Consider the following 27,955-nt stretch of genomic DNA (forward strand, 5'->3'; position numbering starts at 1 on the left):
GGATTACAATTACAAGTTACCTAAATTGGAACGATGACATAGATAACGTTGTGGGTAGAGACTGTGATTCATTGGCAGAACACTTAGAAGGTGCAACAGGTCTACCAGAGAGACTGCTTACACTACGCTTGTCCGCCCTATTCTGGAGTAATGCTGTGCGGTGTGGGATCCGCATCAGGTGCGATTGACGGATGACATCGAAAACATACAAAGAAGGGTAGCTCGTTTTGTATTATCGCGAAACAGGGATGATAATGTCACAGATATGATACGTGAATTGGAGTGGCAATCATTATAACAAAGGCGTTTTTCGTTGCGACGGGATCTTCCCATGAAATTTAAATCACCAGTTTTCTCCTCCGATTCCGAAAACATTCTGTTGGCACCCACCTACATAGGGAGAAATGATCATCACGATAAAATAAGAGAAATCAGGGATCACACGGAAAAAATTAAGTGCTCGTTTTTCCCGCTTGCCGTTCGAAAGTGGAACGGTAGAGAGACAGCATGAAGGTGGTTCATTTACTGGTACTTTATTGACAGGTACTTTATTGTGAATAGCTGAGTAATCACGTAGTTGTAGATGTAGATGGTGATTCACGACATTAAGGTTACAACATATACGGGACCGAATATTCCTTGTCTATGAATAAATAAAGCAATTAGCGGATCGTCAGGTAAGCGGGAAGTATGGGTCCACGGTTCGTCAAGGGTGCCATGAATCCAGATGAATGACACTAGAGCAAGCATATTCATCACTGTATTATAAATGTTATAGCCTGACGTTGCAACCATTGTTTTTTTCTTTTTTCCCCTCTCCTTAATTTATACCCTGTTTTAAGAAATTCCCGTTTTTATGACGTGAGATTGTTTTTCGTTAGATACCCGTTTAACTGTCATAAATGTGGTTTTCTCAAACTGTAGCCAACAGACGAAGCCCGCAGACATTGTCAGCAGATTTGAAATAATGCGTTGCAGTCTCTCAACTGCACCAAGAGAACTTTATTCCTCTACCGGTTTCGGTTCATAAAACCATCATCACTATTACAAAAATTATAGTGGAATACCATTGTACCGGTATGTATGTGTAAATCACCAACCTGTCACGTATTATTTCCGTATTTGAAGTTTGTGATCTTCATGTTCTGACATAAGTTGCTGCAGTGATTAGCAAGTCATGTGAACCAAGATAGAGGAAAGTTGTAGTGAATTGCCTTATACCAATATGTATGTGTAAATGCCGATATCCGACTTTCCCTCAAGTGATGGTGGTTTTATGAACCGAAACTGGCAGAGGAATAAACTTGGAAGTTTTGAAAATTGAGCTAAGTTATTATGGGACCAAATGGCTGATGCCATCGGTCCCTAGGCTTTCACACTACTTAAGGGGGGTAGAACGTCAAATGGGCCGACTTGGAGCGGGAGAGGCACCACAGGACATTTTAGTTTCCACTGTCTATACTTTTACAAATAAATTCATAAAACTTTGTCAGCATCACCAAGGAGAATTCAGGATTTACACTCATTGCAGTGGAAGTTCGAAAACATAACAAAAAAAAATTTACGTGTCAAATTTCATCATCTTTTTCACTTACTAATGGCAGCATTTGTTGCTATTGGTACACTTTTCTTCATACGTTAGAGAGATTTTACGATGAATTTTGCGCAGCACACGTACCATACTTACAGGTGTATGGAACTCTAGAATTTATTTAATTTATAAAAAAACGAATGAGCTGTTATATTTTAAACTCCATGTTTACAAAAAACACAAATTTTATAGTTAATTACCTCAATTTTTATCACAGTTTTAATAGATTTTGAAAATTCTGGAGTTTCATACACCTTTAAGTATGGTTTGTATGCTGCGCAAAATTCATCGAAGAATCTCTCTTACTTATGAAGAAAAGTGTACCTACAGCAACAAATGCAGCCATTAGTAAGTGAAAAAAATTATACAATTTCACATGTAAAAAAATTATTTCGTTATGTTTTCGAACTTCCACTGCTATGAGTGTGAATTCTGAATCCTTCCAGGTCATGCTGACAATGTTTTATGAATGTGGTGCCTCTCCTGCTCCAAGTCGGCCCGTTCGACGTCCTGACCCCCTTAATCTAATTTACGCCAAGAACAACACATACACACCCATGATGCCCGAGATAGGATTGGAATCTTGGAACCTCCGACGGGGGAGGGGGGGGGGGGGGAGGGAGGGGGGAGTCGCGCGAACCGTTGCAAGGCGCCTTAGTCCATGTGGCTACAATCGGACGGCAGGAATAACATTGTGTCGGTACAGCTGGTGGTTTGCTGTGCATTATTTCAAGTACTTGACAGCTGTAGATTGTTGCTTCGAGAAAAGTATTAGCAGAGGCTGTAGGCGTGGACTCACCTTGGTGACTGCCTGACGGTCTGAGCACCACGGTGTCCATAGGCCGCCTCGCCCTGCCCGAGGGGAAGCGACGCACATAGCGCTGGGGGTCTCCCTGCAAACAACGGAAACGTACGACATTCAGATACTCTGTGCATTGTGAAACTTATTCACTGCATGAAGCTCAAGTTAACATTCAGGGTGTATTCATGGGTCCGATTAATATACGTTACTGAGGCCTAACAGCAGTATTACTTTTTTTTATGTCAATACTATGTGGCCAGGTGTCAAACCACAAATATTTAGGTCCATGCTTTGATTTTGTCTTACTTAAATGTGATTTTCATCACTGTCAGTGCATGTTGTTTGGGAAACAAGTCAAATTATCCGCGATTTGAATGTCACATAAAAGTGATGGATGAGTCGCGTCTCACACCAGAGAAAGCCAGAGACGTCCCAGCTCTTATTATATCACGACTAAATAACTAACCACTTCTCTACAAAACGCATTTTCCCAGGAATGTTAGTGCAGCAAGGTATGCAGAAGGGCTCCTAATGAGAATGGAAATCAGGACATGGGGCCCTGAAACATGAAAGCTATGACACCTGTTTGCTCACTTGATCAGAACATTGCCCGTGGGAGGCAAGCTTCCATTTCAAAGCTCCGTTCCATTTCACATATTTAATCTGTCAGGAGCTTACGCAAGAAGACATACGCTACAGACTGAAAAATTTACTCTGAAATGGAGAGAATTATTGTTCTCTTTCGTTACTGAAATCAAGTTAATACGATTTATAAAACAGGCAGTGTTGTAGCTGAAAGTCACATTTGATCCGAACATTTCACTGTTACACACCTACTCACGTTGCTATCGCATGTGTTTTCTGAATCTTACTTTGCGTATGCTTTGCCAGAAATACCTTTATTACTTATTTTGTAGTATCATTTCCACAGATACTACTACAACGCTGCGCCAACACAAGATTGGCAGCCCGTCGTCTGCCGAGCACAGCGTACTCTAGGCTTAGGCTTAGGCAGACACACTTTCAGAATCGGCCCTCAGCCAGTTCTGTTTGCATTGATTGTCTGAGGAGGGCTCATCAGGCTTAGTCCCTGAGAATATGTTGTACTAGTTCGTGGTATTCTATGTTCCGAGATTTAGTTATAGCAGCAGCTGCAGTCCTACAAACTACTGAAGATAAGTAACTTTCATTGTACTATGTGTTTCTTGAATAATAACCCTTCTCTCTAATAGTGTGCCGTACCGCATATTATTGCAACCTGGACTCCTTCATCTCCTATCAACTCCGCCTCCTACTTATGTGCATTTAGTATCGAGCTGAAAACACCCACGCGTTTTGTGCCTCTAAACAGTGAGACACAATATATTTAATGTTCAGTTTCTAGTTTCCTGAAACAACTGCTTTACAGTTTCGACATTTTTGTAGATTCTTCTCCGAAGTGTTTCACGTACTTGTAGAAATGGGAGTATTTTTATCCTCTCTCTCTCTCTCTCTCTCTCTCTCTCTCTCTCTCTCTCTCTCTCTCTGTACTCCGAGGTGACAAAAGTCATGAGATAGAGATCTGCACATATACAGATGGCGGTAAGATCGCGTACACAAGGTATAAAAGGGCAATGCATCGGCGGAGCCCTCATTTGTACTCAGGTGATTCATATGAAAAGGTTACCGACATGGTTATGACAGCTCGACGAGAATTAATAGACTTTGACCGGGGAATGGTAGTTGGAGCGAGACGGATGGGGCATTTCATTTTGTAAATCGTTATGGCTCTCAATATTCTGAGATTCACAGAGTGTTTCGAGAATACGGTATCTCAGAAATTACCTCTTACTGCATACAACACGGTGGTCGATGGCCTTCACTTAACGACCGATAGCAGCGGCGTTTGCATAGAGTGACAAGCATCTCTGCGCAAAATAACCGCAGAAATGAATGTGGGAGGTATGACGAACGTATCCGTTAGGACAATGCCATGAAATTTGCCGTTAATGGGAATGAAAGGAGACGACCGACACGAGTGCCTTTGGTAACAGCACCACCTCGCCTACTGCAGCGCATCTCCTAGGTTCACTTGGAACCTAGACGACTGAAAATCCGTGGCCTGGTCAGATGAGTACCGATTTCAGTTGCTAAGAGTGTGGCGCAAATCCCACGAAGTCACCCCCAAGTTGTCAACAAGGCACTTTGCAATTTGGAGATGACTCCATAGTGGTGTGGTCTGTGTTTACGTGAAATGGACTGGGTCCTTGTTACGTTCCGCTACTTGGGATCATTTGCAGTCATTCCTGGACTTCGTGCTCACAAACGAAGGTGGAATTTTTTGGATGACAATGCGCCATATCACCATTGTACAAACGTTCACGATTGGTTTGAAGAACATTATGGGCAATTACAGCGAATTTTTTGGCCAACCAGATCGCCCGACATTAATCCGAACGAACATTAATGGGACGTAATCGACAGATCAGATCGTGCACAAAATCCGCTTCGGCAAGACCTTCGCAGTTATGGACAGCTATAGAGGCAGCGTTGTCATAGTCACTTACGTGCAACACTTATTATGATATCGTTTTAGACGTGGCACTTTTACTGTGAAATTAATGTTAGGTTATCGTCTCAATACTTCCATGCCTTCACTTTTTGACATTAACTTATAATTGTGTTGCTGTGGATGCGTTGTAAGCGCTGAGTTTCTATGCCTTTATACAAAAATCTAAACCATTGAATTATTTTTCCATCACACTATCCGTCGAGTCTATAACGTTTTAATTAGTAAATACCTAATTTTGCATTACGTTTGCATCGTTTGTAATGAGCTGTAAATTTCGTAGCCTATATTTACGTTTATCCTTTGAGATTAGCTGTATCCTCATGTGAGACTGCTTTTGTATCTTGTGTTTCAGTTTGATTCTTCTTTTCTTCTTTTCATACCTTATGAGTCGTTAGTACTTTTTCTTGCTTGTACGTTATGCTGTACTGCTGTCGAACGTGTACACACTTTTGCTAACGCGTTTATTCCCTTCTTAGTTATAGTTTCAAACATAGATGTTAGCTACACTCACCTAGTGCTTATCTGCGTTGTAGTGGTCAGTTATATGTGATAGTTTTCTATTTTAATGCCATCTTCATGAGTGTGCGGATTGTGTATTTGAGTGACGCTTGTTTTGCGAACATGAATTACTAATTTTTAGATAATTGGTTCAAATGGCTCTGAGCACTATGGGACTTAACATCTGTGGTAATCAGTCACTTAGAATTACTTAAACCTAACTGACCTAAGGACATCACACAACACACAGTCATCACGAGGCAGAGAAAATCCCTGACCCCGCCGGGAATCGAACCCGGGAACCCGGGCGCGGGAAGCGAGAACGCTACCGCGCGACCACGAGCCGCGGACTTAGATAATTGTTTTCTTAATTCTGAGTTCATGGTAAATTTCGAATGTACAATGAATGGTTTGGTATTGAGGATTACTTATCTGGTTTCTCCTGTCTTTATGTTGCAGAGCGTGCTGAAAAACTACTTCTGGACCTACTGGACTGCATGAAAACAGAGTCCTCTCGATAAGAACGTCGGAAATGGAAAATGCTACATTTTTCCCTGGGAAGTTATTTACACACTGATAAAAGCGAAATACTGACAGTAGTAGTTTATTTCTAGTACTCTTTATTAGTGACATATTGTTACGATGGTGAAAAAGTAAGTAAGTGTACTGACATAACGAATAACGGCTCCCCAAATCACTGTAATGGTGGATGTGTTTCTTATCTTCGGAATACATCGATTCCTCGGCAGGGCATCCCGCATATAATCCACTGACGTAACATATGATGACGAAGTGGCAGGCAATAAATTCTCCTCTTCCAAGAACTGCCGCCGTCAGAGCAGTATTTAACCGTTTCTGAAGTCAGTTTCTTGCGACCTGTCATCCATCAATGTTTGTTATAGCAAATTTTTTTCCAGCTGGCGACTGTGTGACTGACATGCAGTCACTGTGTATGCCTGGGCCTGTTTCCTGGAGCCGCGGAAGGAATCTTATGTCCTGCATGGAGAGGACGGGCTGGTGTTTCTCTAATCCTTCTGAATTGGTTGTGGCTGGACCAGGCAAGGCTGCTTCCGGAGCTTATGATTTCCGAAGATTGACGGTGTTTTCCCAAGACCCGCTGTAAAGAAATTGGTGAAAGTCCTAGCAGTAGGCAGCACCTGTCGAAGCTCTGCTAGCGGGAGAAGGAAATGGCCCTTGAAACTGCTACCTTCTGCTCCTAATCGTGATCGGCGGCAAGGACTCATTGTGAAATTACTACGTAGGTCAGATTTGGATTTCACGAAATCAAAGGCCAGTCGGAAAGCCTCTCGAGTGTAGGATGAGAGTCGTGGACGTTGTGGCGCAGTTGAGGCTTTAAATGTGTTGCGCGGACGAAGTTTCCTGGTACGGAAAACTGAGGGAGTTAGCAAGTGAGTTTACGGCGCACGTGATCCGACTGAAGAGCGGAGCACGTTTTCGGTTTTTGGGAGCAAGGGAGCAACTGTGTGGTCATTGGTCAGGGGCCTTAAATCAGAAGGTGGAGGCATCAGCTAGTTGGAGGTTGTGTTTGATAACAACTTGGCGGTCTTTCCGAGTTCTTATAGAAGGCAATAAATTCCAGTTGGTGCATTGGAGGCTTGGAGTCTTGGAGTACGGTGTTTTTGCGCGTGTCCCTCTATTGATGTTATGTAGGAGACGCTAGATCGCAGGTGTAGACTGGGTGCTTGTTTCCAGTATTGTAGTCGGATATGAGAGGCTGTTGAAAGTACTTGCACTGGAACGAGGTACTTATTAGTTGTATAGAAATAGTGACTATTTTAACCTTGTCTTGCTGGCTAAAACAAGGCTCGTGACACTTACTTAGCCTGGTACAGGGCGTCCCACATAAAAACGGTACGCCTCGCGCCCGAGGTTCAAGTAACAGTGAACTAACTAAAAAGGAATAGAAAATAGTAAGGTTAAAAAAAATGTAGTTGCCTGTTCATGAGAGATACTGGAAGTGGTGGCCATGGGAATCGAGGCAAAGCCGGCCGGGGTGGCCGAGCGGTTCTAGGCGCTACAGTCTGGAACCACGCGACCACTACGGTCGCAGGTTCGAATCCTGCCTCGTGCATGGATGTGTGTGATGTTCATAGGTTAGTTGGGTTCAAGTAGTTCTAAGTTCTAGGGGTCTGGTGACCTCAGAAGTTAAGTCCCATAGTGCTCAGAGCCATGTGAAACATTTTGAATCCAGGCAATGCTGACTTCGTATGACGACGTTACCAGCACCGCTCTGTAATTGTGCAGACATGATGTTGTTGATGTCACTAGTAATGTTTCGGTTAAGATCGACTGTTGTGCGAGGAGTGAAAGCATACACATTACTTTTTAATGCGTCCCATAACTAAAAGTCACACGATGTTAAGTCCAAATACCTTGGGGGCCAGAGGGCACCATGCTTTGGTTGGATGTGTGAGCGGCTGCCTGGAACACTGCATACAGCTTCCCTGCATCTGTTAACTGTGCATAGAAATAGTCAAAGATCTTTAGATATGTGGTACTGTTTAAGGTGTAATTGAAAATTATTGCCCAACATTGCGCTCGTAGCAACGCAAACAAACACCTATCCTCTTTGAGTGGAGAGATTCTTCATGCAGAATATGTAGGTTGTCGTGTGACCAGTATCTGAAATTCTGAGAGTTTACATAACGTGACAATGAAGCCAGGTGTCAACTGATGTAACGCAAAGCGCAGAGTCCAAGTAAACGTTAGCAATTGGCGTTCACAGTCAGTTGCAATAAGTCAGCAGAACTAACGCCATCAAAGCCAGAATGGAGAAATCAACGAATGAAACAAAAAGTGCAGACTCTGCAAAGAAGCTGAGTAAATAATTGATCATATCTTGAGCTGTTGCGAAAAGTGGAGACACAATGGTTCAAATGCTTCATATGGCTCGAAGAACTATGGGACTAAACATCTGAGGTCATCAGTCCCCTAGTTAGAACTACTTAAACCTAACTAACCTAAGGACATCACACACATCCATGCCCGAAGCAGCAATCGAACCTGCGACCGTAGCCGCAGCGCGGTTCTGGACTGAAGCGCCTAAAACCGCTCGGCCACATCGGCAGGCGGAGGCGCAATGATATGGCACAAATCATCCACTGAAACTCGAGCTAAAATCATCACCTGCCACTGTGAAGGTACTCACGACACCAAAAGCCAGAGAATGTTCTCGAAAACGAGCAATTCAGACTTCTGAGACACTTCAGACAGATCGAATTCAGGAATACAGTACCATCAGACGACACTATTGTCGATAATATGAAAGTGTGGATTATTAAGATTGCCGTCCCAGGTGATAGCAGAATCGACGACAAACAACTTGAAAAACTAGGCACATACGAGGACTTGAAAACTGAGCTTCGGCGACTCTGATGCAAACCACTGAAAGGTGTCCCTGAGGTTCTCGGTGCACTGTTAGCAGCGCCATGGGTTCTGAGTGAAGAAACGTTTGGAAACCACTGCAATTGTTAAAATATTTACCTTCCAACTACAAAAATCCACTTTATTTGGATCTGAACGAATCATCCACTGATACATCAAGTAGTCCTAGACGCTTGGGAAGTGTGATAAAAAACGAAATGCAACATTGTGAACTAATTTTGTAAACGAGATGTATTACTCTCAGTGGAAAACTCGTAAGAGAAGTTATTTGCAGTACAACTACAACTAAATTCTCTTAGCAGTTTGCTACTCAGAGTAATGAAGAGAATCACTGCCAACCACTTGCACATATAACCTTGCTCCACAAACCTCTGCCTCATAGGCAATACGCGTCCTACGTCAGTCCTATATAGAAGTTATTTATCTCAAACGTCTAAGTGTGTCACTTCCGTATATCTAATAACGAAGCAGGTGTCGCCATTCTGCGGTATCAGCTCATACAGATGAAGGGTAACTGTAACCTTTGTTTCAGTCGTTCATTTTAATCTCAATCTTTCCATCGTGCCTTTATCTCGCCCAACATTTCAGCGCTTGGTATACATTGCGTCAATACTCACTGATATGTAGGAGATGAACACTTGTCTAGAGCTGTTGCCGTCTGGTTTATGAACAAAACGCAGTTTGCATCAGTTTCTTTGTTAAATTGTAATTATCGGTTCGGGCAAACCAGGTCATTTCCAGTTGTACACCAACATCAGCCGGTGGTAGCAATCCTTATCGTGCTACTTGCTTATAAAGTTACATAAAATAGAACCACAGTGCCAACTCTATTTGAATTTTCTTAGATCGCACGTTGCCATTGTTTCTTTGGCTCCACGAAATTCTAACGATTTCTAAAGGTTCAGGAGAATGACGCTGGGTATGTTCATCTAAAATTTGTGCGAGTAATTAATTAAAATATCTACACAACTATTCATTTATGTATACGCTGCTCGTCAAATATGGATAAAATGAGCAAAGGTTCTCTCTGTATGCTTTTCAGTTATCGGGGCAGATGTGCGTTAATTACTAATTAAGTATGCGGCTGATCACGGCGGAGGTTCGAGGCCTCCCTCGGGCATGGGTGTGTTCAAAAATGGCTCTGAGCACTATGGGACTTAACATCTGTGGTCATCAGTCCCCTAGAACGTAGAACTACTTAAACCTAACTAACTTAAGGACATCACACACATCCATGCCCGAGGCAGGATTCGGACCTGCGACCACGGGTGTGTGTGTTTGTCCTTGGAAAATTTAGGCTAAGTAGTGTGTAAGCTTAAGGGCTGATGACCTTAGCAGTTAAATCCCATAAGATTTCACACACATTTCAACATTTGAACTAATTAAATTATTGCATTATTGTTGTTGCCTATCTTTCTCTCATTTAGATCACCATTTTACACTGCCAGTGGTAGATACAAGTAAAGCTGTTTGCCCGCATTTTACAGCACCTTCTCAGATAAGTATGTATAATAATAAAGCCATACGCCTTAGTGATGGTTAATGGATGCAACCAGAGTGGAGTATAATGTACAGTAAAGACGTGCAGTTGCGCAGCTTCGCGAATAGCCTTCGAATGAGGTAAATTGGATGTAGTGAATTCACACTGGAGAATTAAAGTTTGCTGCCCTCTAAGTTAAATGTGTATTTATCCCAGTCACTGAGGTGAAATAGATAAATAGAGTCTACTACCGCCTACGCCTTCCTATACCGGTGCAGAAGAAAGAATATTGTGAGTAGAGGACTGAGTCGGTACCTTACTGCACAAAGTTTGGTTAAATGGACTACGACACTGACGTAAGGAACACGGCTGGTTCCACAACCTTTTCTGTAGGGTCAACGAATTGTACAGTATTGGGATCTAAAGACAGATTGTGGTGGAGAAGGAGTATATCATAAAATATGTTGCAGCAGAATGATAAGAAGTCCACCAACAAATGAAAATAAAATAAAATTAAAACGAGGACATATGAGGGCTATTAAGGAGACAAAACAGAAAATTATGTTTTCGTGCGGTATGATGACAGTGACAAACAACAGGGAAGAAACTGTAAAATCGGTTCAAGATTTCTATGAAACTTTGTATATTCCAGTAGATGTATCAGTAGCACAGATATTTAATACTGAAAATAATGACTTCACGTTGTGACGCCAGATGAGGTGTGTACAGTCAGTCGAAGAATGAGAAAATGAAAGGCGCCAGGATATGATGTTTCGATACACAAGTAACTAAAAAAATTATTTACTTTATGTCTGGGGAAGAAAATAATTCCAGAATGAGATTTTCACTCTGCACCGGAGTGTGCGCTGATATGAAACTTCCTTGCAGATTAAAACTGTGTGCCCGACCGAGACTCGAACTCGGGACCTTTCCCTTTCGCTGGCAAGTGCTAGTTCTGCATGTTTCGCAGAAGAGCTTCTGTAAAGTTTGGAAGGTAGGAGACGGATACTGACAGAAGTAAAGCTGTGAGTACCGGCCGTGAGTCGTGCTTCGGTAGCTCAGTTGGTAGAGCACTTACCCGCGAAAGGTAAAGGTCCCGAGTTCGAGTCTCGGTCGGGCACAAAGTTTTAATCTGCCAGGAAGTTTCAAGAAAATAATTTTTCAAATCTGCAACAATGATGCAAATATTCTATTTCGCCTTAATGGAGAAAGACATGACATAAAAACCTATAGACCTGTCAACCCCCTCTCAATTGTGTACCAGATACTCAAGAAAACATCTTTCATTCACATAATGAAACAAGCTGGATTTGTGTCACGAATACAGCACAAATGGAGGATTTTCAAACCGTGAAAGATAATTGTGAAAGAGCTTTCGAATCAGTTGTAACAAAGTTTGCACAGAAAGACACTCGATACGCTGGGCAAACATTCAAAATATCACTACACTGAAGAAGTCACTATCTCATCGACAGTATACGGACACCTCTTAGTGGAGATTATTATGGGGCGTGTACGCTGGGGAGTCTATCAACGAGGTGTCTGAATGCTTGTGGAGGAAAGGCAGACTACTTTTTCTCAAGCGTGGAAAGAGGAAGCAGTGATGTTAGTCGCCATTATAATTCATTACAAAGGTGTTCCACTCGATATGGGTCGGGGCTATAACAAGCCAGTTCATTTCAAGAATCTGTGTCCACAAACCATTGCTTCATAGAGGCTGTATCGACAGAATCTTGGCGTTCTCGCTTCCCACGCCCGGGTTTCCGGGTTCGATTCCCGGCGGGGTCAGGGATTTTCTCTGTCTCGTGATGATTGGGTGTTGTGTGATGTCCTTAGGTTAGTTAGGTTTAAGTAGTTCTAAGTTCTAGGGGACTGATGACCGTAGATGTTAAGTTCCATAGTGCTCAGAGCCTTTTGAACCATTTGACAGCATCTTGCGTATGCATTATAATGTGTCACTTTCCATTCACGTTATGTTGGGTTTCCCTCCTGACAGTAGAGTTAGGCAACAATTCTGGTTGAACAATGTATATTAAGAGTTGTCCAACAGCTCTGACCATAACAGAGTTCTGGAAGCCAAATGGAGTGAAATGTTGCTGCGGTGAAAGTAGTCTGTCAAGTCATGACATTCCAGCCTCTAAGGGATGCGATATAACCTACAGCAAATCTCCATGTGTGGAAGTACAAAAAGGCCAGTAAAACCAGCTGTGTCGTGGGTACTGGAAGACACACTTCATCTGTGTAACACCTTCTGTCCCAGAACACTGTTACAGGTGCGACATTCCATGCCTCTCTGTGCACCATTATATCCAGCGGTGTGGGTTGATTTTATACGAGGTTGGTCAGAAACAGTTTGAAAAGCTTGTAAGGGTGTTGCAGGGTAGGCTGTACTGAGAAAAAATTGTCAAGAAAGAAATTCGATACGTTGTACGGTTTCCGAGTTAATAAGCATTGAAGTTAGGTAATCAGGTTGCTAGGCACGGAGACGGTGTCGTAAAATGTTTTCCTCTTGGTTTCCTAAATCCGAACAAAAGAACAATAAAAAGATTGGACATGGAACGGTGGTAAGTATAGAACCCGAGCCAAAGGATCACTATGAGAACAACTGAAACTGGCGGGCCGCTTGAATTTGATCCCGCAACGGCCTGATTGGCTAACTTCAATTTGGAAAAGACGCAACCAATAAAATTCTTTTCTTAACACATATTTCCCCCCCTCCCCCCCCATGAACCATGGACCTTGCCGTTGGTGGGTAGGCTTGCGTGCCTCAGCGATATAGATGGCCGTATCGTAGGTGCAACCACAACGGAGGGGTATCTCTTGAGAGGCCAGACAAACATGTGGTTCCTGAAGAGGGGCAGCAGCCTTTTCAGTAGTTGCAGGGGCAACAGTCTGGATGATTGACTGATCTGGCCCTGTAACACTAACCAAAACGGCTTTGCTGTGCTGGTACTGCGAACGGCTGAAAGCAAGGGGAAACTACAGCCGTAATTTTTCCCGAGGGCATGCAGCTCTACTGTAAGGTTAAATGATGATGGCGTCCTCTTGGGTAAAATATTCTGGAGCTAAAATAGTCCCCCATTCGGATCTCCGGGCGGGGACTACTCAGGAGGACGTCGTTATCAGGAGAAAGAAAACTGGCGTTCTATGGATCGGAGCGTGGAATGTCAGATCCCTTAATCGGGCAGGTAGGTTAGAAAATTTAAAAAGACAAATGGTTAGGTTAAAGTTAGAATAATGAGAATTAGTGAAGTTCGGTGGCAGGAGGAACAAGACTTCTGGTCAGGTGAATACAGGGTTATAAATAAAAAATCAAATAGGGGTAATGCAGGAGTAGGTTTAATAATGAATAAAAAAATAGGACTTCGGGTAAGCTACTATAAACAACATAGTGAACGCATTATTGCGGCCAAGATAGCCACAAAGCCCATGCCTACTACAGTAGTACAAGTTTACATGCCAACTAGCTCTGCAGATGATGAAGAACTTGATGAAATGTATGATGAGATAAAGGAAATTATTCAGGTAGTGAAGGGAGACGAAAATTTAATAGTCATGGGTGACTGGAATTCGGCTGTAGGAAAAGGGAGAGAAGGAAATGTAGTAGGTGATTATGGATTGGGGCTAAGAAATGAAAGAGGAAGCCGTCTGGTAGAATTTTGCACAGAGCATAACTTAATCATTTCTAACACTTGGTTCAAGAATCATAAAAGAAGGTTGTATACATCAAAGAATCCTGGAGATACTAAAAGGTATCAAATAGATTATATAATAGTAAGGCAGAGATTTAGGAATCAGGTTTTAAATTGTAGGACATTTCCAGGGGCAGATGTGGACTCTGACCACAATCTATTGGTTATGACCTGTAGATTAAAACTGAAGAAACTGCAAAAAGGTGAGAATTTAAGGAGATGGGACCTGGATAAACTGAAAGAAGCAGAGGTTGTACAGAGTTTCAACTAGAGCATAAGGGAACAATTGACAGGAATGGGGGAAAGAAACACAGTAGAAGAAGAATGGGTAGCTCTGAGGGATGAAGTCGTGAAGGCAGCAGAGGATAAAGTACGTAAAAAGACGAGGGCTGCTACAAATCCTTGGTTAACAGAAGAAATATTGAATTTAATTGATGAAAGGAGAAAACATAAAAATTCAGTAAATGAAGCAGGCAAAAAGGAATACAAACGTCTCAAAAATGAGATCGACAGGAAGTGCAAAATGGCTAAGCAGAGATGGCTAGAGGACAAATGTAAGGATGTAGAAGCTTATCTCACTAGGGGTAAGATAGATACTGCCTACAGGAAAATTAAAGAGACATTTGGGGAGAAGAGAACCACGTGTATGAATATCAAGAGCTCAGATGGCAACCGAGTTCTAAGCAAAGAAGGGAAGGTAGGAAGGGGGAAAGAGTATATAGAAGGTTTATACAAGGCGATGTACTTGAGGACAATATTATGGAAATGGAAGAGAATGTAGATAAAGACGAAATGGGAGATAAGGTACTTCGTGAAGAGTTTGTCAGAGCACTGAAAAACCTGAGTCGAAACAAGGCCCCCGGAGTAGACAACATTCCACTAGAACTACTGACGGCCTTGGGAGAGCCAGTCATGACAAAATTCTACCAGCTGGTGAGCAAGATGTATGAGACAGGCGAAATACCCCCAGACTTCAAGAAGAATATAATAATTCCAATCCCAAAGAAAGCAGGTGTTGATAGATGTGAAAATTACGGAACTATCAGTTTAATAAGTCACAGCTGCAAAATACTAACGCGAATTCTTTACAGACGAATGGAAAAACTAGTAGAAGCCGACCTCGGGGAAGATCAGTTTGGATTCCGTAGAAATGTTTTAACACGTGAGGTGATACTGACCTTACGACTTATCTTAGAAGAAAGATTAAGAAAAGGCAAACCTATGTTTCTAGCATTTGTAGACTTACAGAAAGCTTTCGACAAAGTTTACTGGAATACTCTCTTTCAAATTCTGAAGGTGGCAGGGGTAAAATACAGGGATCGAAAGGCTATTTACAATTTGTACAGAAACCAGATGGCAGTCATAAGAGTCGAGGGGCATGAAAGGGAAGCAGTGGTTGGGAAGGGAGTGAGACAGGGTTGTAGCCTCTCCCTGATGTTATTCAATCTGTATATTGAGCAAGCAGTAAAGGAAACAAAAGAAAAATTTGGAGTCGGTATTAAAATTCATGGAGAAGAAGTAAAAACTTTGAGGTTCGCCGATGACATTGTAATTCTGTCAGAGACGGCAAAGGACTTGGAAGAGCAGTTGAACGGAATGGACAGTGTCTTGAAAGGAGGATATAAGATGAACATCAACAAAGGCAAAACGATGATAATGGAATGCAGTCAAATTAAATCGGGTGATGCTGAAGGAATTAGATTAGGAAATGAGACACTTAAAGTAGTAAAGGAGTTTTGCTATTTAGGGAGTAAAATAACTGATGACGGTCGAAGCAGATAGGACATAAAATGTAGATTGGCAATGGCAAGGAAAGCGTTTCTGAAGAAGAGAAAGTTGTTAACATCGAATATAGATTTCTGAAAATATTTGTTTGGAGTGTAGCCATGTATGGAAGTGAAACATGAACGATAACTAGTTTGGACAAGAAGAAAATAGAAGCTTTCGAAATGTGGTGCTACAGAAGAATGCTGAAGATAAGGTGGATAGATCACGTAACTAATGAGGAGGTATTGAATAGGATTGGGGAGAAGAGAAGTTTATGGCACAACTTGACTAGAAGAAGGGATCGGTTGGTAGGACATGTTTTGAGGCATCAAGGGATCAGAAATTTAGCATTGGAGGGGCAGCGCGGAGGGTAAAAATCGTAGAGGGAGACGAAGAGATGAATAAACTAAGCAGATTCAGAAGGATGTAGGTTGCAGTAGGTACTGGGAGATCAAGAAGCTTGCACAGGATAGAGTAGCATGGAGAGCTGCATCAAACCAGTCTCAGGACTGAAGACAACAACAACAACAACAACAACAGCACATATTTCTGATCACAGCATGCATTGCAACACCCTTACAAGCTTTTCAGACTGTTTGAGACCACCCTCTATTCTACTCTGCTCAATATACCTAGAACATGCAAGAAATGGTGAGACAACTGGGAAACTGTAGTTTTTCATACATTCCACTTCTAATTAGATTATATAATTAGATTATAGTTTTAGCGTAATGCATGTGATAATAATATGGAATGAAAACTACATCCATGCGCACAACACCTACATTCAATAAAAAACAACTTTTAGTGAATTAATAGTGTGTGTCACTATCTTGCTTCCTGCTTCACATAATTTGTGGAGCGGTATTCCAAACGCCAATATTCGTTCACAGATTAGCGGTAATGTTCAGGCGTTTATCTCCAGACGGTAGTAACACCTGCATTTTAATTGATTATCTACTTACTTTGTTTTTTATTTTATTTTTATTATTTGGCGTGTTTTTACCATGCTGGAGCAGCTTCAGACAACTACAAAAACCAAATAGGACGACTCTCTGAAAAGCAATGTCTCCGATTTTCTTTATGTGAAAACTCTTAAAACTTTTTTATAAAACAAATGTTATTAACATTCTGCATCTTTACTGTTCACTTCAACACATTCGTAACCCTCTGCCGCAAGAGGGCCCCGAATTGTTGGTGTAATAATGCGATGTGTAACGTAACAATGTCGGTCAGTGAGAAACGGCATGCTACAATCCATTTTTAATCGCAAGAAACGTGCCGCCAGTACAGATCCTTAGAAGAATGAATGCTATACACGGTGGTGATCGTATCGACGTCAATAATGTACAATGTTGGGTTATTCGTCCTCACTGCCATCTATCATACTCCATACAGTACCGACTTGGCCTTATCCGATTTTCACCTGTTTCAAAACATAAAGGACACCTTCGAGGCCTTCATTTTGGTAGAGATGAAGCGGTGGAAGGAGAGGTGCAATTGTGGCTCCGTCAACAATGTCAGACATTCTACAGTGATGGCATCAAGAAACTGGTCTCTCGTTGAGAGAAATTTGTTCCACACCAGGTGGACTACGATGTGGAATAAATATGTAGACATGAAGAATAATGATGTTGAATGTCAATAAAGTCTGCATCATTTAAAAGGCTTTAACAGTGTTACATAAAAATTCGGAGGTATTATTTTTCAGCACGCTTGCGTATACAGAGATATCATAATATATAGTATATCCACATAGGTACAAGACTTGTGGGTAAACAACCTGTTTGGTTCTGTACTAGGACCTCTAGAGTTCCGTATAAGAATGAGTGGAGGCTTCATGAAATAGTATTTTTGGTATGTAATGGTATGAAACGTTGTTCCGTTAGACTGGTTTCTATTTATCACTGTAATTTACTTGCGGACCAAATTAGAATTATTACTGATAACTGTTACATGGTAGGTTGGAGAGAATGTGTGTGTGTGTGTGTGTGTGTGTGTGTGTGTGTGTGTGTGTGAGTGAGAGATAGTGAGGTGGGGGAAGGAAGAGGGGGTATGGTGGCTATGCGAGCTGAATAGTGTCTGTAATGAAAGAGAAGTAATTTTTCATATGTCAAATTATTTTCAACATGTTTCACAACTGTAAGTTAGCTAGGAATCTTGTACTGTTTTCTCTTATTTATGTTAAGCAGTTTACGAGAGTTGGCACTTTGGTTTTTGTGAGGCCGTGGAAAACTTCAGACATATTCTTTGTTAGGGAAATGAGTCCTATATTAGCCTGGGCAACGGAGAGGTCTATATCAGACAGTTTATATAACCCGCACGATAACAATAACACGATTTTTACACGTGTCCTGATTACAAATATATCAGTTCGCTGATGTATCACGTCGGTGCATGTATTCTGTATAACACTTCGTGAATCAGTAATAGACTTCTCACTCACCTGCGCCACCGCCACTGACAGGAGAATGCACGCCAACAGGAGTTTCATGTCTAGTCGGTGAACGGAGCAACGATGGAGTCGACCAATTTATACACCTTCTGAAGAGCACCAACACAGTGGTTTTGAATGTAGCTCGATAAGATTATTGCCACATTTATGAGTCGCAGATAAGAGTTTGTCGTCCCTGACTGGTGGAATACTGTGTAAAGTGCTTAAAAGCATTTATTTTGAAATCTCAGGTTCGAGCTCGCTCAGAGCATGAGGCTGTCATACATTTTATATCCTGATTGTGCAAGTGGAAATTTTCATGGAAACTAGGTGAGGTGAACAATTTCTGTTGCGCTACGATCTGCAGCTGGTGGTGTCTGGTAGGCTATTTCACGTGTAAAGCAGCATCGATATAGAGTAACCACCAGTTATTTGTTACTGAGGGGACCTACGAATTCTGGTCGGTATAAAACAAAAAGGAAGATTAGTGTGTAACGTGTCGTTGACTATGACGAAATTGGAAGACATTCAGATCTTGTCCAAAACAAGGTTAGGGAAGGAAACATTCTGTCTTCAAAGAAACCGTCCAGGTATTTGTCTTCATAGAAACCAAGAAGAGCTAGTCCTGGATGATTGGAGAGGGCTTCGAAGTCTGATCCCCCTGCCTACGGGAGCTCTGTCAGATACCCGCTGCCCTGCCTCGGTTACCTTCTCGCCCTGAAGCGTGACCGAGCTAATCCCAATACTCATGCCGGCCGGAGTGGCCGAGCGCTTCTAGGCGCTACAGTCTGGAACCACGAGACCGCTACGGTCACAGGTTCGAATCCTGCCTCGGGCATGGAAGTGTGTGATGTCCTTAGGTTAGTTAGGTTTAAGTAGTTCTAAGTTATAGGGGACTGATGACCTCAGATGTTAAGTCCCATAGTGCTCAGAGGCATTTGAACATTTGTACCAGAATATTTCAAAATCTAAATATAATCAATCTACACAGTAAATATGCAACCCAAAGGAGTGTATTACTAGTTTCTCTCGTCAAGCGAGAGCATCTTAAGGTATTCATTGTCCTGATGGCAGTACGCTGAAGATGCACATCGAACTCACACCACTTTGTATTCGCGATGGTGTCGAGTGGAGATTTAAAGCTTGTAATGAACCAGTTTGTGAGACAGAAATATTAGCGCGCTGTGTCACTCACGTGGTCTCCTCGTGAACGTCGCGCACTGTAGACGCAAAGTCACGAGTTGCAGTCATTCCCTCCTTTATTTTTTAATCAGCGTTTCGACTGTCTTCTAAAGGTATCAGTCCGGTGGAATCTCAAAGATAATCCTGTTCACTTTCTAACCCACCAGTAATAACGAAAACTTCCAGAAATAATTCTGCAGAACAGCTCGCGGCTGCGTGAAGACCAGAGCAGTTTACGCTCTACAGTTCCATCACCCTACAGCGGCTACGCGCCACGGGCCACCTGATATCGGGCATCGTCCGACCGATATCAAGGTGTTTATCAACTGTTATCTTCTTATTTGAAGTTCGGTATTTATCTAGTGTTACATAATAGGTTTTGCATAGGTCAAATTTATGAACGTTGTGTAAGCGATGGAAAGTTGAGTTGAAACCTTCCCGTCTCCTCTACATATCTTTTGCTACGGAACATTCCCTTCTACAATAACCTATGAAACCTTTCCTTAGGATTTCTATCTCTTGCTTAGTAATAACAAATGATTTCTTGTCTTTGAAATTTATTCTCTTTCTCAATCTTCGTGTACAAATTTAATTGATGCTTATTAAAAGTGATTTTCTGATTATTTCGACGAAACATAGAGTGGCCCTCAGTCGTTATCTGTGATAACCCAAAACTGTTCCTTACCTTTCTTACTGTTACTGGATCACCATCTGACCGCTACATCGAACTGCGACATGAATATACTTACTCTGTTTTACTATACTCTATTAACTGCTGATGGCCTATCATAGCAAGTGGCTGTATTTATTACCAAAGCTGACTTTATTCTTTAATTAATTTGACTGAAGTTACGTAATTCATAGTTACACTTTTTCTTGACAACAATAAAATTTTTGCAAAGTTTTACGTTGATGGTTTTTGGGATGGATTATAATCAGTAATGCAACATTGCTGGCAAAAATTAATTATATTCTGAAAATGTTTCTTCAAATATTTACTGCTGGTAATGAAATGATTTTACAAACATTTGAATGGGACTTACTTTTTACAATAATCTTACAACTAGCATTGCGCTAACATACCTTCAGTAGTCTTGAGTTCCGCAAAGAAAATAATTCAATAATATTAGTTCCTCTTATGATAATAGTTTGCTGATGTCTCTGTACATCATTTTATAATCTCTTGTAAATCATAGCTGGTGGCTGACAGGCACACCGCTCCTCTCAACCTCTCGCTTCAGATCTGCTACCGACTCTCTTCACATCTCGCTTACTACTGACTTCCTACGAACGCTTAAGTGCGGTCTCTCCTGCCAACAATGCTTTCTGGTGCAGACAATCCCTGCTACCATTACAAAATGTATCAATGCGCGGTCTTTCCCGCTCTTTTCTTAAAATGTATCCGTACACCGTCTCTCCCGACCTTTTTAAAATTATATCAACTTGCAGTCTCTCTTGCCAACAATACTTTGGTGCAGATATTCCCTTCTACCACAATTATTTCCAACATATAATTATTCCTACATTATCCTATTAATAAAATATAAACATCTTTCATAAATTGTGGTTTGACAAGACAATAGAAATATACACGTCTTACAGAGTTGCAAGTGGAAAAATGTATACTAGCGGTATATTTGCTTTGGGTGTGATAGAAGGGTGAAGGTAGCGGAGGCGAACGCCTTTTGGAGAAACAGGTCAGAAAATGTTTTCCGGAAAGAACGCTCTGGCATGAATGATAACTCACCTATGTGATGAACTACAACACTTTAACCTTGGTGCTACAGATAGATTTGTGTTTGGAGAGAGTCCACCTTGCGCAAATCATATTTTTTTTTAAATTTTATTTTTTGGACATGTTTCACTGAAGTTTCACTATCGTCAGTGGATTTTTGTTATCTTCTATAAAACAGGAAACATTTATTTTACCACCTGTACACTTATATATTTCAGTTTTCAAGACAGTAGTTACGAATTAAAAGAAACAGAAAAACTTTGCATATATAACGTGTTACTACGTGCTGCGGATTTCCTGGAATTTATTTTATTTAATGCAGTTGTTTTATTTCACAGTTTGTCATTTGCAACCGTGTGGAACTTAATGTAGAGCGTTATTTACTTCGAAAATTTGCGACTGTCTGCCTACCATTAACTAATACAATTTGGCATATTGTGTGAGTTTGTTTGCAATACGTTTCACTTACTTTTGCTGATTTCCTCATGATCTTCACTGTAAAGACCCAACATACTGTAAAACAGAATATCTACATTAAATAACATAAAATCCAGGAAATCCGCCGCATGTGGCAACAAGGTAAATGTACAAGATGTCTTTTTTTCAAGTACGGAAATACTGTCTTAAAAACTCAAATTTATGTGTGTACAAAGAGTAAAAAGCATTTTTCCTGTTTGATAGAAGATGGTAAAAAGCCCACTGATGATGCTGAAACTTCAGCGAGACATGCATGGGGAATACAAATAAAAATAAAAAGTGTGTTTTACTCAAGGCGGGTCCCCCGAAAAACAGATGTGTTTGTAAGCAAACACGGACAGAAGAGAAGCAACCTCAAGATGATTACTTTGAGCTACATTTGAATTAAATAGGAAAGGTGGAGAAACCGGGTGTAGGAACACTGCAAGCTTTAATTAAAAGCAATAAAAATCAAAATGGCAAGTATTACTAAACTTTTGCTTCAACGTCTTCGGTTCGCTCATTAAGGATGCCTACGCAATGTTTTTACTGGTAAAACTATTTGTTTTAACTCAATGGCCTGCTGCAAGTCTGTCAGTTTGACGTCACTTCGGCGGCTTGCGTGTCCCTAACCTACCCCAGCTACCCAGCGGGGGAGAGAGGGAACAGTTTAACGTGGAATCCGAATCAGGGCCGTTTCTGGTGGATATCAGACATCTACTCCGTATAATCGCTTTAAAGTCGCCAGCGAGTCCGAAGGCCCCGTCGCGGTGTGCCCGTAACTCGACTCGTGAGTCTCCGCAGCTGTCATTTATCTGCTGTCGGGTACAAAGGGGCTCGACTCGATCAGAAAGGAGGGTGAGAAGACGAGTTCGCAAGTAAAGCCGCCGTCTTACGACATTCCCGCTACATACTAACCGTTTTGAAAGAAATTTCCGACATGAAACTGTAAATTATTATCCATTTATCTCACACGATCTTGATTTCGGCTTTATAGTCATTATCAAGTGCAAGTTGTCACAAAATATCTGACCTGTCTATATAACAGATCAATTTCTGTACCAATATAACGACCGGTTAGCAGTGCATATTGTTATGACTGCTAATACCCCAGCGCAAGGAACATAACTGATGTAATTGGCTTCGATGCTGTCCACGCTAAAATCCCCATGTTAGTGTCTATTGATCACCAGGCATCACATTCGTTGCATAATCATAAAAATACTGGATGTGTTTGTCCACACGTCTTTCAAGAATTCGAAGTCGACTCCTGTAGCTTGCATTCTCTCAGAAGTTAGATCTTGGCAGGAGAGCTAACCACCTTGTATTCATTGTGGCCAAGCACTAACCCTGGAGGTGCAGTGGCTGGACAGGGTTACCCATGGTGATGTTGGAGAGAAGCGGACGTTACGACTGACATCATGGCTCACCGATCACAGACCTTCCAGTATTGTTCAGTCCTCAGTGGGCCCCATATCGCTGTCCTGCCCAATCTCGACGTCCTCTGCCCACGACTTGGGCGCAAAACTGTTTATAGTCCATGACATCGTAGTGGTTTATAGGATGAGACTTTGTGGCTTCGTAACCTGCACTAGATCCTTACTGGTCGCCGTGGTCACCTCAGAGGAGTGGTAGATGGACACCGCCCATCCTGCCGTCCGTTCCACACGCTGGAGTCGGTATAAATGGTGTGGGCCCCTTGGTGGCGTTCTGCGAGATCACTTGTTCTTCCTCCAGCGAGTGGGAACTTCTGTGACCTGACACGGTCCCTTGGCATCGTTTCCTGGGTTTCGGTGAAAGTTGTTTTGGCGTTTGGCCTTTCATGTCGAACCATGGCATTGACTCACGCCTCCCAGACTTCAGTTGGTTCGATAAGTGAATCAATCGTCAGTGGTGCCTGCAGTGGTCGTTGGTATCAATGGCATTGGACTGTTCAAATGGCTCTGAGCACTACGGGACTTAACATCTGTGGTCATCAGTCCCCTAGAACTTAGAACTACTTAAACCTAACTAACCTAAGGACATCAGACATATCCATGCCCGAGGCAGAATTTGAACCTGCGACCATAGCAGTCTCGCGGTTCCGGACTGAGCGCCTTAACCGCATTGGATGGCCAGGCGTCGATCCGCAGTGGTTGGGTCTGGTTTAGCAACGTCGGTCTGGTGTGTCTGGACAAGAGGAGACGTCGTGAGTGTCGCCGCATTAGTCTATGGGAGCCCAGGGGCTCGGTGTTGTGATGTACTCACCATAATCATTTCATCCTCCATCGACTGCAGGTCGCCGAAGTGGCGTTACATCGAAACACCGGCACCCGGCAAACGGTCTGTCCGAAGGGGGGCCCTAGCCATACCATTAAATAAATAAAGTCTTTGGGAGGATCTTTGGCGTCGGTGGAGGTACCACGTCCTGTAGAGCAAGCTGTGTGATCCGACGTTAAAGGCTCTCGGAGCTCATTTTAGGTTGGCGTCATAAATAATTATCGGTCGGCAGCCTCCTATCTGCAGGTACAACTACGTGTCATCGAAATTCAATGCTCAATGCGCACTTGGCGCACTCTGATGAGGACTGGTCATGTATTAAATTGGGTCCACTTTGCTGGCACGATTTCTTGTTCCATGCCATAGGGCCGCAACACAGCCATGACGTCTGGTACTGGGAGTTTAACGGGTAGTTCGAATATGCATACAGTCAGCTGTCCCAACCTAGCATGGTCACCTTCCACGTTGCCAACATTGCCGTAAGTGTAGCAAAAGTGGAGTCCTTGTTTCGTCTCTCGAAGGACCTTGCAAATGTAGCATCGTTAATAAGATTCACACAGATGGTTCTACTTAGGATTGAAAAGTGGATGCGACGATGTCACAGCCGGGATTTTGGCCCCCTTATTCAAAAAGCACTCGATTTCATGTGATATTGGCCTAGGAAAGTCGTTTCTAAACAAGACCTTCAATTCTAGACGCTACAGTCTGGAACCGCGCGACCGCAACGGTCGCAGGTTCGAATCCTGCCTCGGGCATGGATGTGTGTGATGTCCTTAGTTTAATTAGGTTTAAGTAGTTCTAAGTTCTAGGGGACTGATGACCCCAGAAGTTAAGTCCCATAGTGCTCAGAGCCATTTGAACCATTTGAAGACTTTCAATGTCGATTTCCTGTATTCATTCGCCATCATCTTGTAGCGCTCTGGGCCGAAGAAAGTAGACAAAGCGAGTGTGCTCGCGCTGCAGGCAGAAACACACAGCACGACTATTCTGATCGGCTGCTTAAGCAGCTACACCACTACACCACTAGGCGCTGTGTCACTGCTACTGAGTTATGATGAGATTTCGTTGAAGTCTTAAGAATTAATGGCTGTGCTCCAACAAGCGACATATACTGGAGCAAAAAACAATATGAACATAATATCTTTCATCCGGTGACTCAAAATAGGTGTTTTCCACTACTAACTGTCCCCAACAAGGCGTGTGCCCATTGCAGATAGCATTTGTTTCCAACAATGAGACACCATTAGGTCACGGTGTTAGGAAAACAACAACAACAACAAAAACTTTACTTACTGCAATAGTAGAACTGTTCAGTTTGTGGAGACATCCTTCATGCACTTATTCTTCTGATGTGCTCTCACATATATACCTTACTCGCTCTGTATAGAAAAACTATTAACAAAATTTCTTTGCAAACGAATATAGAATTCAAAATTGTCTTGACGACTTATAACAAGCGGGTTTCTACAGGTTGGGAATCGGTAAGCGATGTGAGCATTGTCAGTCTGTGAGAGAATATATTGTTGATGACTAATTTCTCTCTTATGTTTATTGTTGCGTTCATTAAACTAATGTAATATGATGTTAAAATATGCACTATTTTAATAGAAACGAATTACAACAAGAATCTGCAAAACGCGCTTGCCTATACCGGCACAAGTAAGATATTACTCACTTTGGACCTCGGAAATATCTGTTTTCTTGCCGTGTCACTTGATAATTAAGGTATGACTTGTCGGGAGTTCATTTTTGCGTGCGACACGTGGGGAAGATTTCTGTTGCGTGCGTCCTTCTCTTATGATTTGAAACGGTCGGCCGGCCGCAGTGGCAGAGCGGTACTAGGCGCTACAGTATGGAACCGCGCGACCAGTCCGGTCGCAGTTTCGAATCCTCCCTCGGGCATGGATGTGTGTGATATCCTTAGGTTAGTTAGGTTTAAGTAGTTCTAAGTTCTAGGAGACTGATGACCTGAGAAGTCCTATAGTGCTCAGAGCCATTTGAAATGGCCGGTGCATGAAAGTCTAGGGTGTCATGGCAGACACAGGATAAACAATATTCAGAGCACTATTGCCACGGTAACTATGTTTGATGTCCCAGGTATAAAGTTGCGTTGTGAGGTTTGTGTACCGAAGTTGCCAGCTGCTAGGAAAGCACTTATCCTGTGGCAATGTAGTTTATTTTGTGGCTGCCACAGCGAGTGTATGAACACACAGTAGGGTTTTTGCAGTTTCTGTCTTGTGGTGACGTTTTGTCTTTTACCAAGAGGTGTGTCGATTATCATCGCTACACATATGGGCCATTTTAAGACGCTAGGGACTCCTCTGTCCGTCGCAAGATTTGGAAATAGGTTCTCTTCTGAGCGTGAGAAAGAGGATGGAGGGGGTGTGTCCATAGATGGCTACTGATGACAGAATAACAATTGATTGATTTATTGATCAACTGCAATGGTGGTGGACCCTCTGGGCGAGGTTTGCTTCTGCTCGTAATATTCGACGAAGGTGGCCGGCGGACGTTCACATGGGCGCACACTGCAGCAACTGTAGCTACCATGGCGTGACTGGGATCTGCTGCCTCGGTCGCGGCGAACGGCCTTGCTGGGTCGTACTACGGCGGTTGAAACCACAAGCGCCATGGACCATCTCCTGTGGTGGTGGCTGGCAAAATGGAGGTGGGGGGAGGGAGGGCGGGCGTGGAAGTGTGACAGGTCAGCGATTTTCCCCGGTTGCAGCTGTCGGGCGTCGGCGGGCCAGGGTTCCTGGCTCGGACTCTAGTCACTGCGTTTGTGAAGGCAGCGCACCAGGTGCGTTATCACAACACTCCCGAAGTCATGACCCTCAGGACGGACGGCTGCCTGTTGAAGGCGTCCGACGACCGTTACGGTGGAAAGGTCAACGTGGGGGCTCCTAGGTGCGTTACGACGGTGACTGCTACGATGATTCCGATGGCGGTGACGACTCTGAACCAGTGGCGTCGCTAAGTGACACAGGTTCTGCGTCACTCCAACGCCTCACGATGGACGATGATGACGAGCTGGCTGCCAGTCCCTAAATATTGCTTTCTGCCGCTAATGCCTGCGGTTCTTGTTCCCCAGTAGGTCGTTGGAATATTTTGGTGTTGTTTGGCTGGCGTAACTGACCCCAATCACCTCCCTCAGTGTTGAAAATCTGGTGTGCAGCGACCTGCTTCTTGTCATATCCTCCACTGGCCATTGATACAGCGTTCTCCTGTGTTGATGATGATGTTTCGTTCGTGGGGCGTTCAACTACGTAGACATCAGCGCCCGTACGAAGTCCCAATTTTTTACACAGTCCAATTTTTTTTTCATTATCCATTTTAACCATTGTGACGAATAATTATGATAATGAAATGATGAGGCCATGCGGATTTTCGTGGATGATGATGTAGTATACAGAGAAGTTGCAGCATTAGAAAATTGCAGCGAAATGCAGGAAGATCTGCAGCGGATAGGCACTTGGTGCAGGGAGTGGCAACTGACCATTAACATAGACAAATGTGATGTATTGCGAATACATAGAAAGAAGGATCTTGTATTGTATGATTATATGATAGCGGAACAAACACTGGTAGCAGTTACTTCTGTACAATATCTGGGAGTATGCGTACGGAACGATTTGAAGTGGAATGATCACATAAAATTAATTGTTGGTAAGGTGGGTGCCAGGTTGAGATTCATTGGGAGAGTCCTTAGAAAATGTAGTCCGTCAACAAAGGAGGTTTCTTACAAAAAACTCGTTCGACCTATACTTGAGTATCAGGTCGGGTTGACGGAGGAGAAGATCCAAAGAAGAGAGGCACGTTTCGTCACAGGGTTATTTGGTAAGAGAGATAGCGTTACGGAGATGTTTAGCAAACTCAAGTGGCAGACTCTGCAAGAGAGGCGCTCTGCATCGCGATGTACCTTGCTGTCCACGATTGAGAGGATGCGTTTCTGGATGAGGTATCGAATATATTGCCTCCCCTTACTTATACCTCTTGAGGAAATCACGAATGTAAAATTAGAGAGATACGAGCGAGCACGGAGGCTTTCCGGCAGTCGTTCTTCCCGCGAACCATACGCTACTGGAACAGGAAAGGGAGGTAAT

General features: G+C 42.7%; 1 protein-coding gene across 1 annotated transcript in view; it reads right to left on the minus strand.

Annotated features, from left to right (window-relative positions):
- The window catches only part of LOC126326323 (brachyurin-like), a 59,511-nt gene extending 41,196 nt beyond the window's left edge, over positions 1-18,315 (minus strand). The window contains exons 1-2 of the mRNA XM_049995630.1: positions 18,233-18,315; positions 2,391-2,484 (exon numbers count right to left, since the gene is read on the minus strand). Of these exons, the coding sequence (XP_049851587.1) occupies positions 2,391-2,484; positions 18,233-18,280 (142 nt within the window). The 5' untranslated portion in view covers positions 18,281-18,315. The remainder of the gene's footprint in view (positions 1-2,390; positions 2,485-18,232) is intronic.
- Positions 18,316-27,955: the final 9,640 nt, after the last annotated feature.

Source organism: Schistocerca gregaria, chromosome 2, assembly GCF_023897955.1.
Source record: "Schistocerca gregaria isolate iqSchGreg1 chromosome 2, iqSchGreg1.2, whole genome shotgun sequence".
In the NCBI taxonomy this organism is placed as follows: Eukaryota; Metazoa; Arthropoda; class Insecta; order Orthoptera; family Acrididae; genus Schistocerca; species Schistocerca gregaria.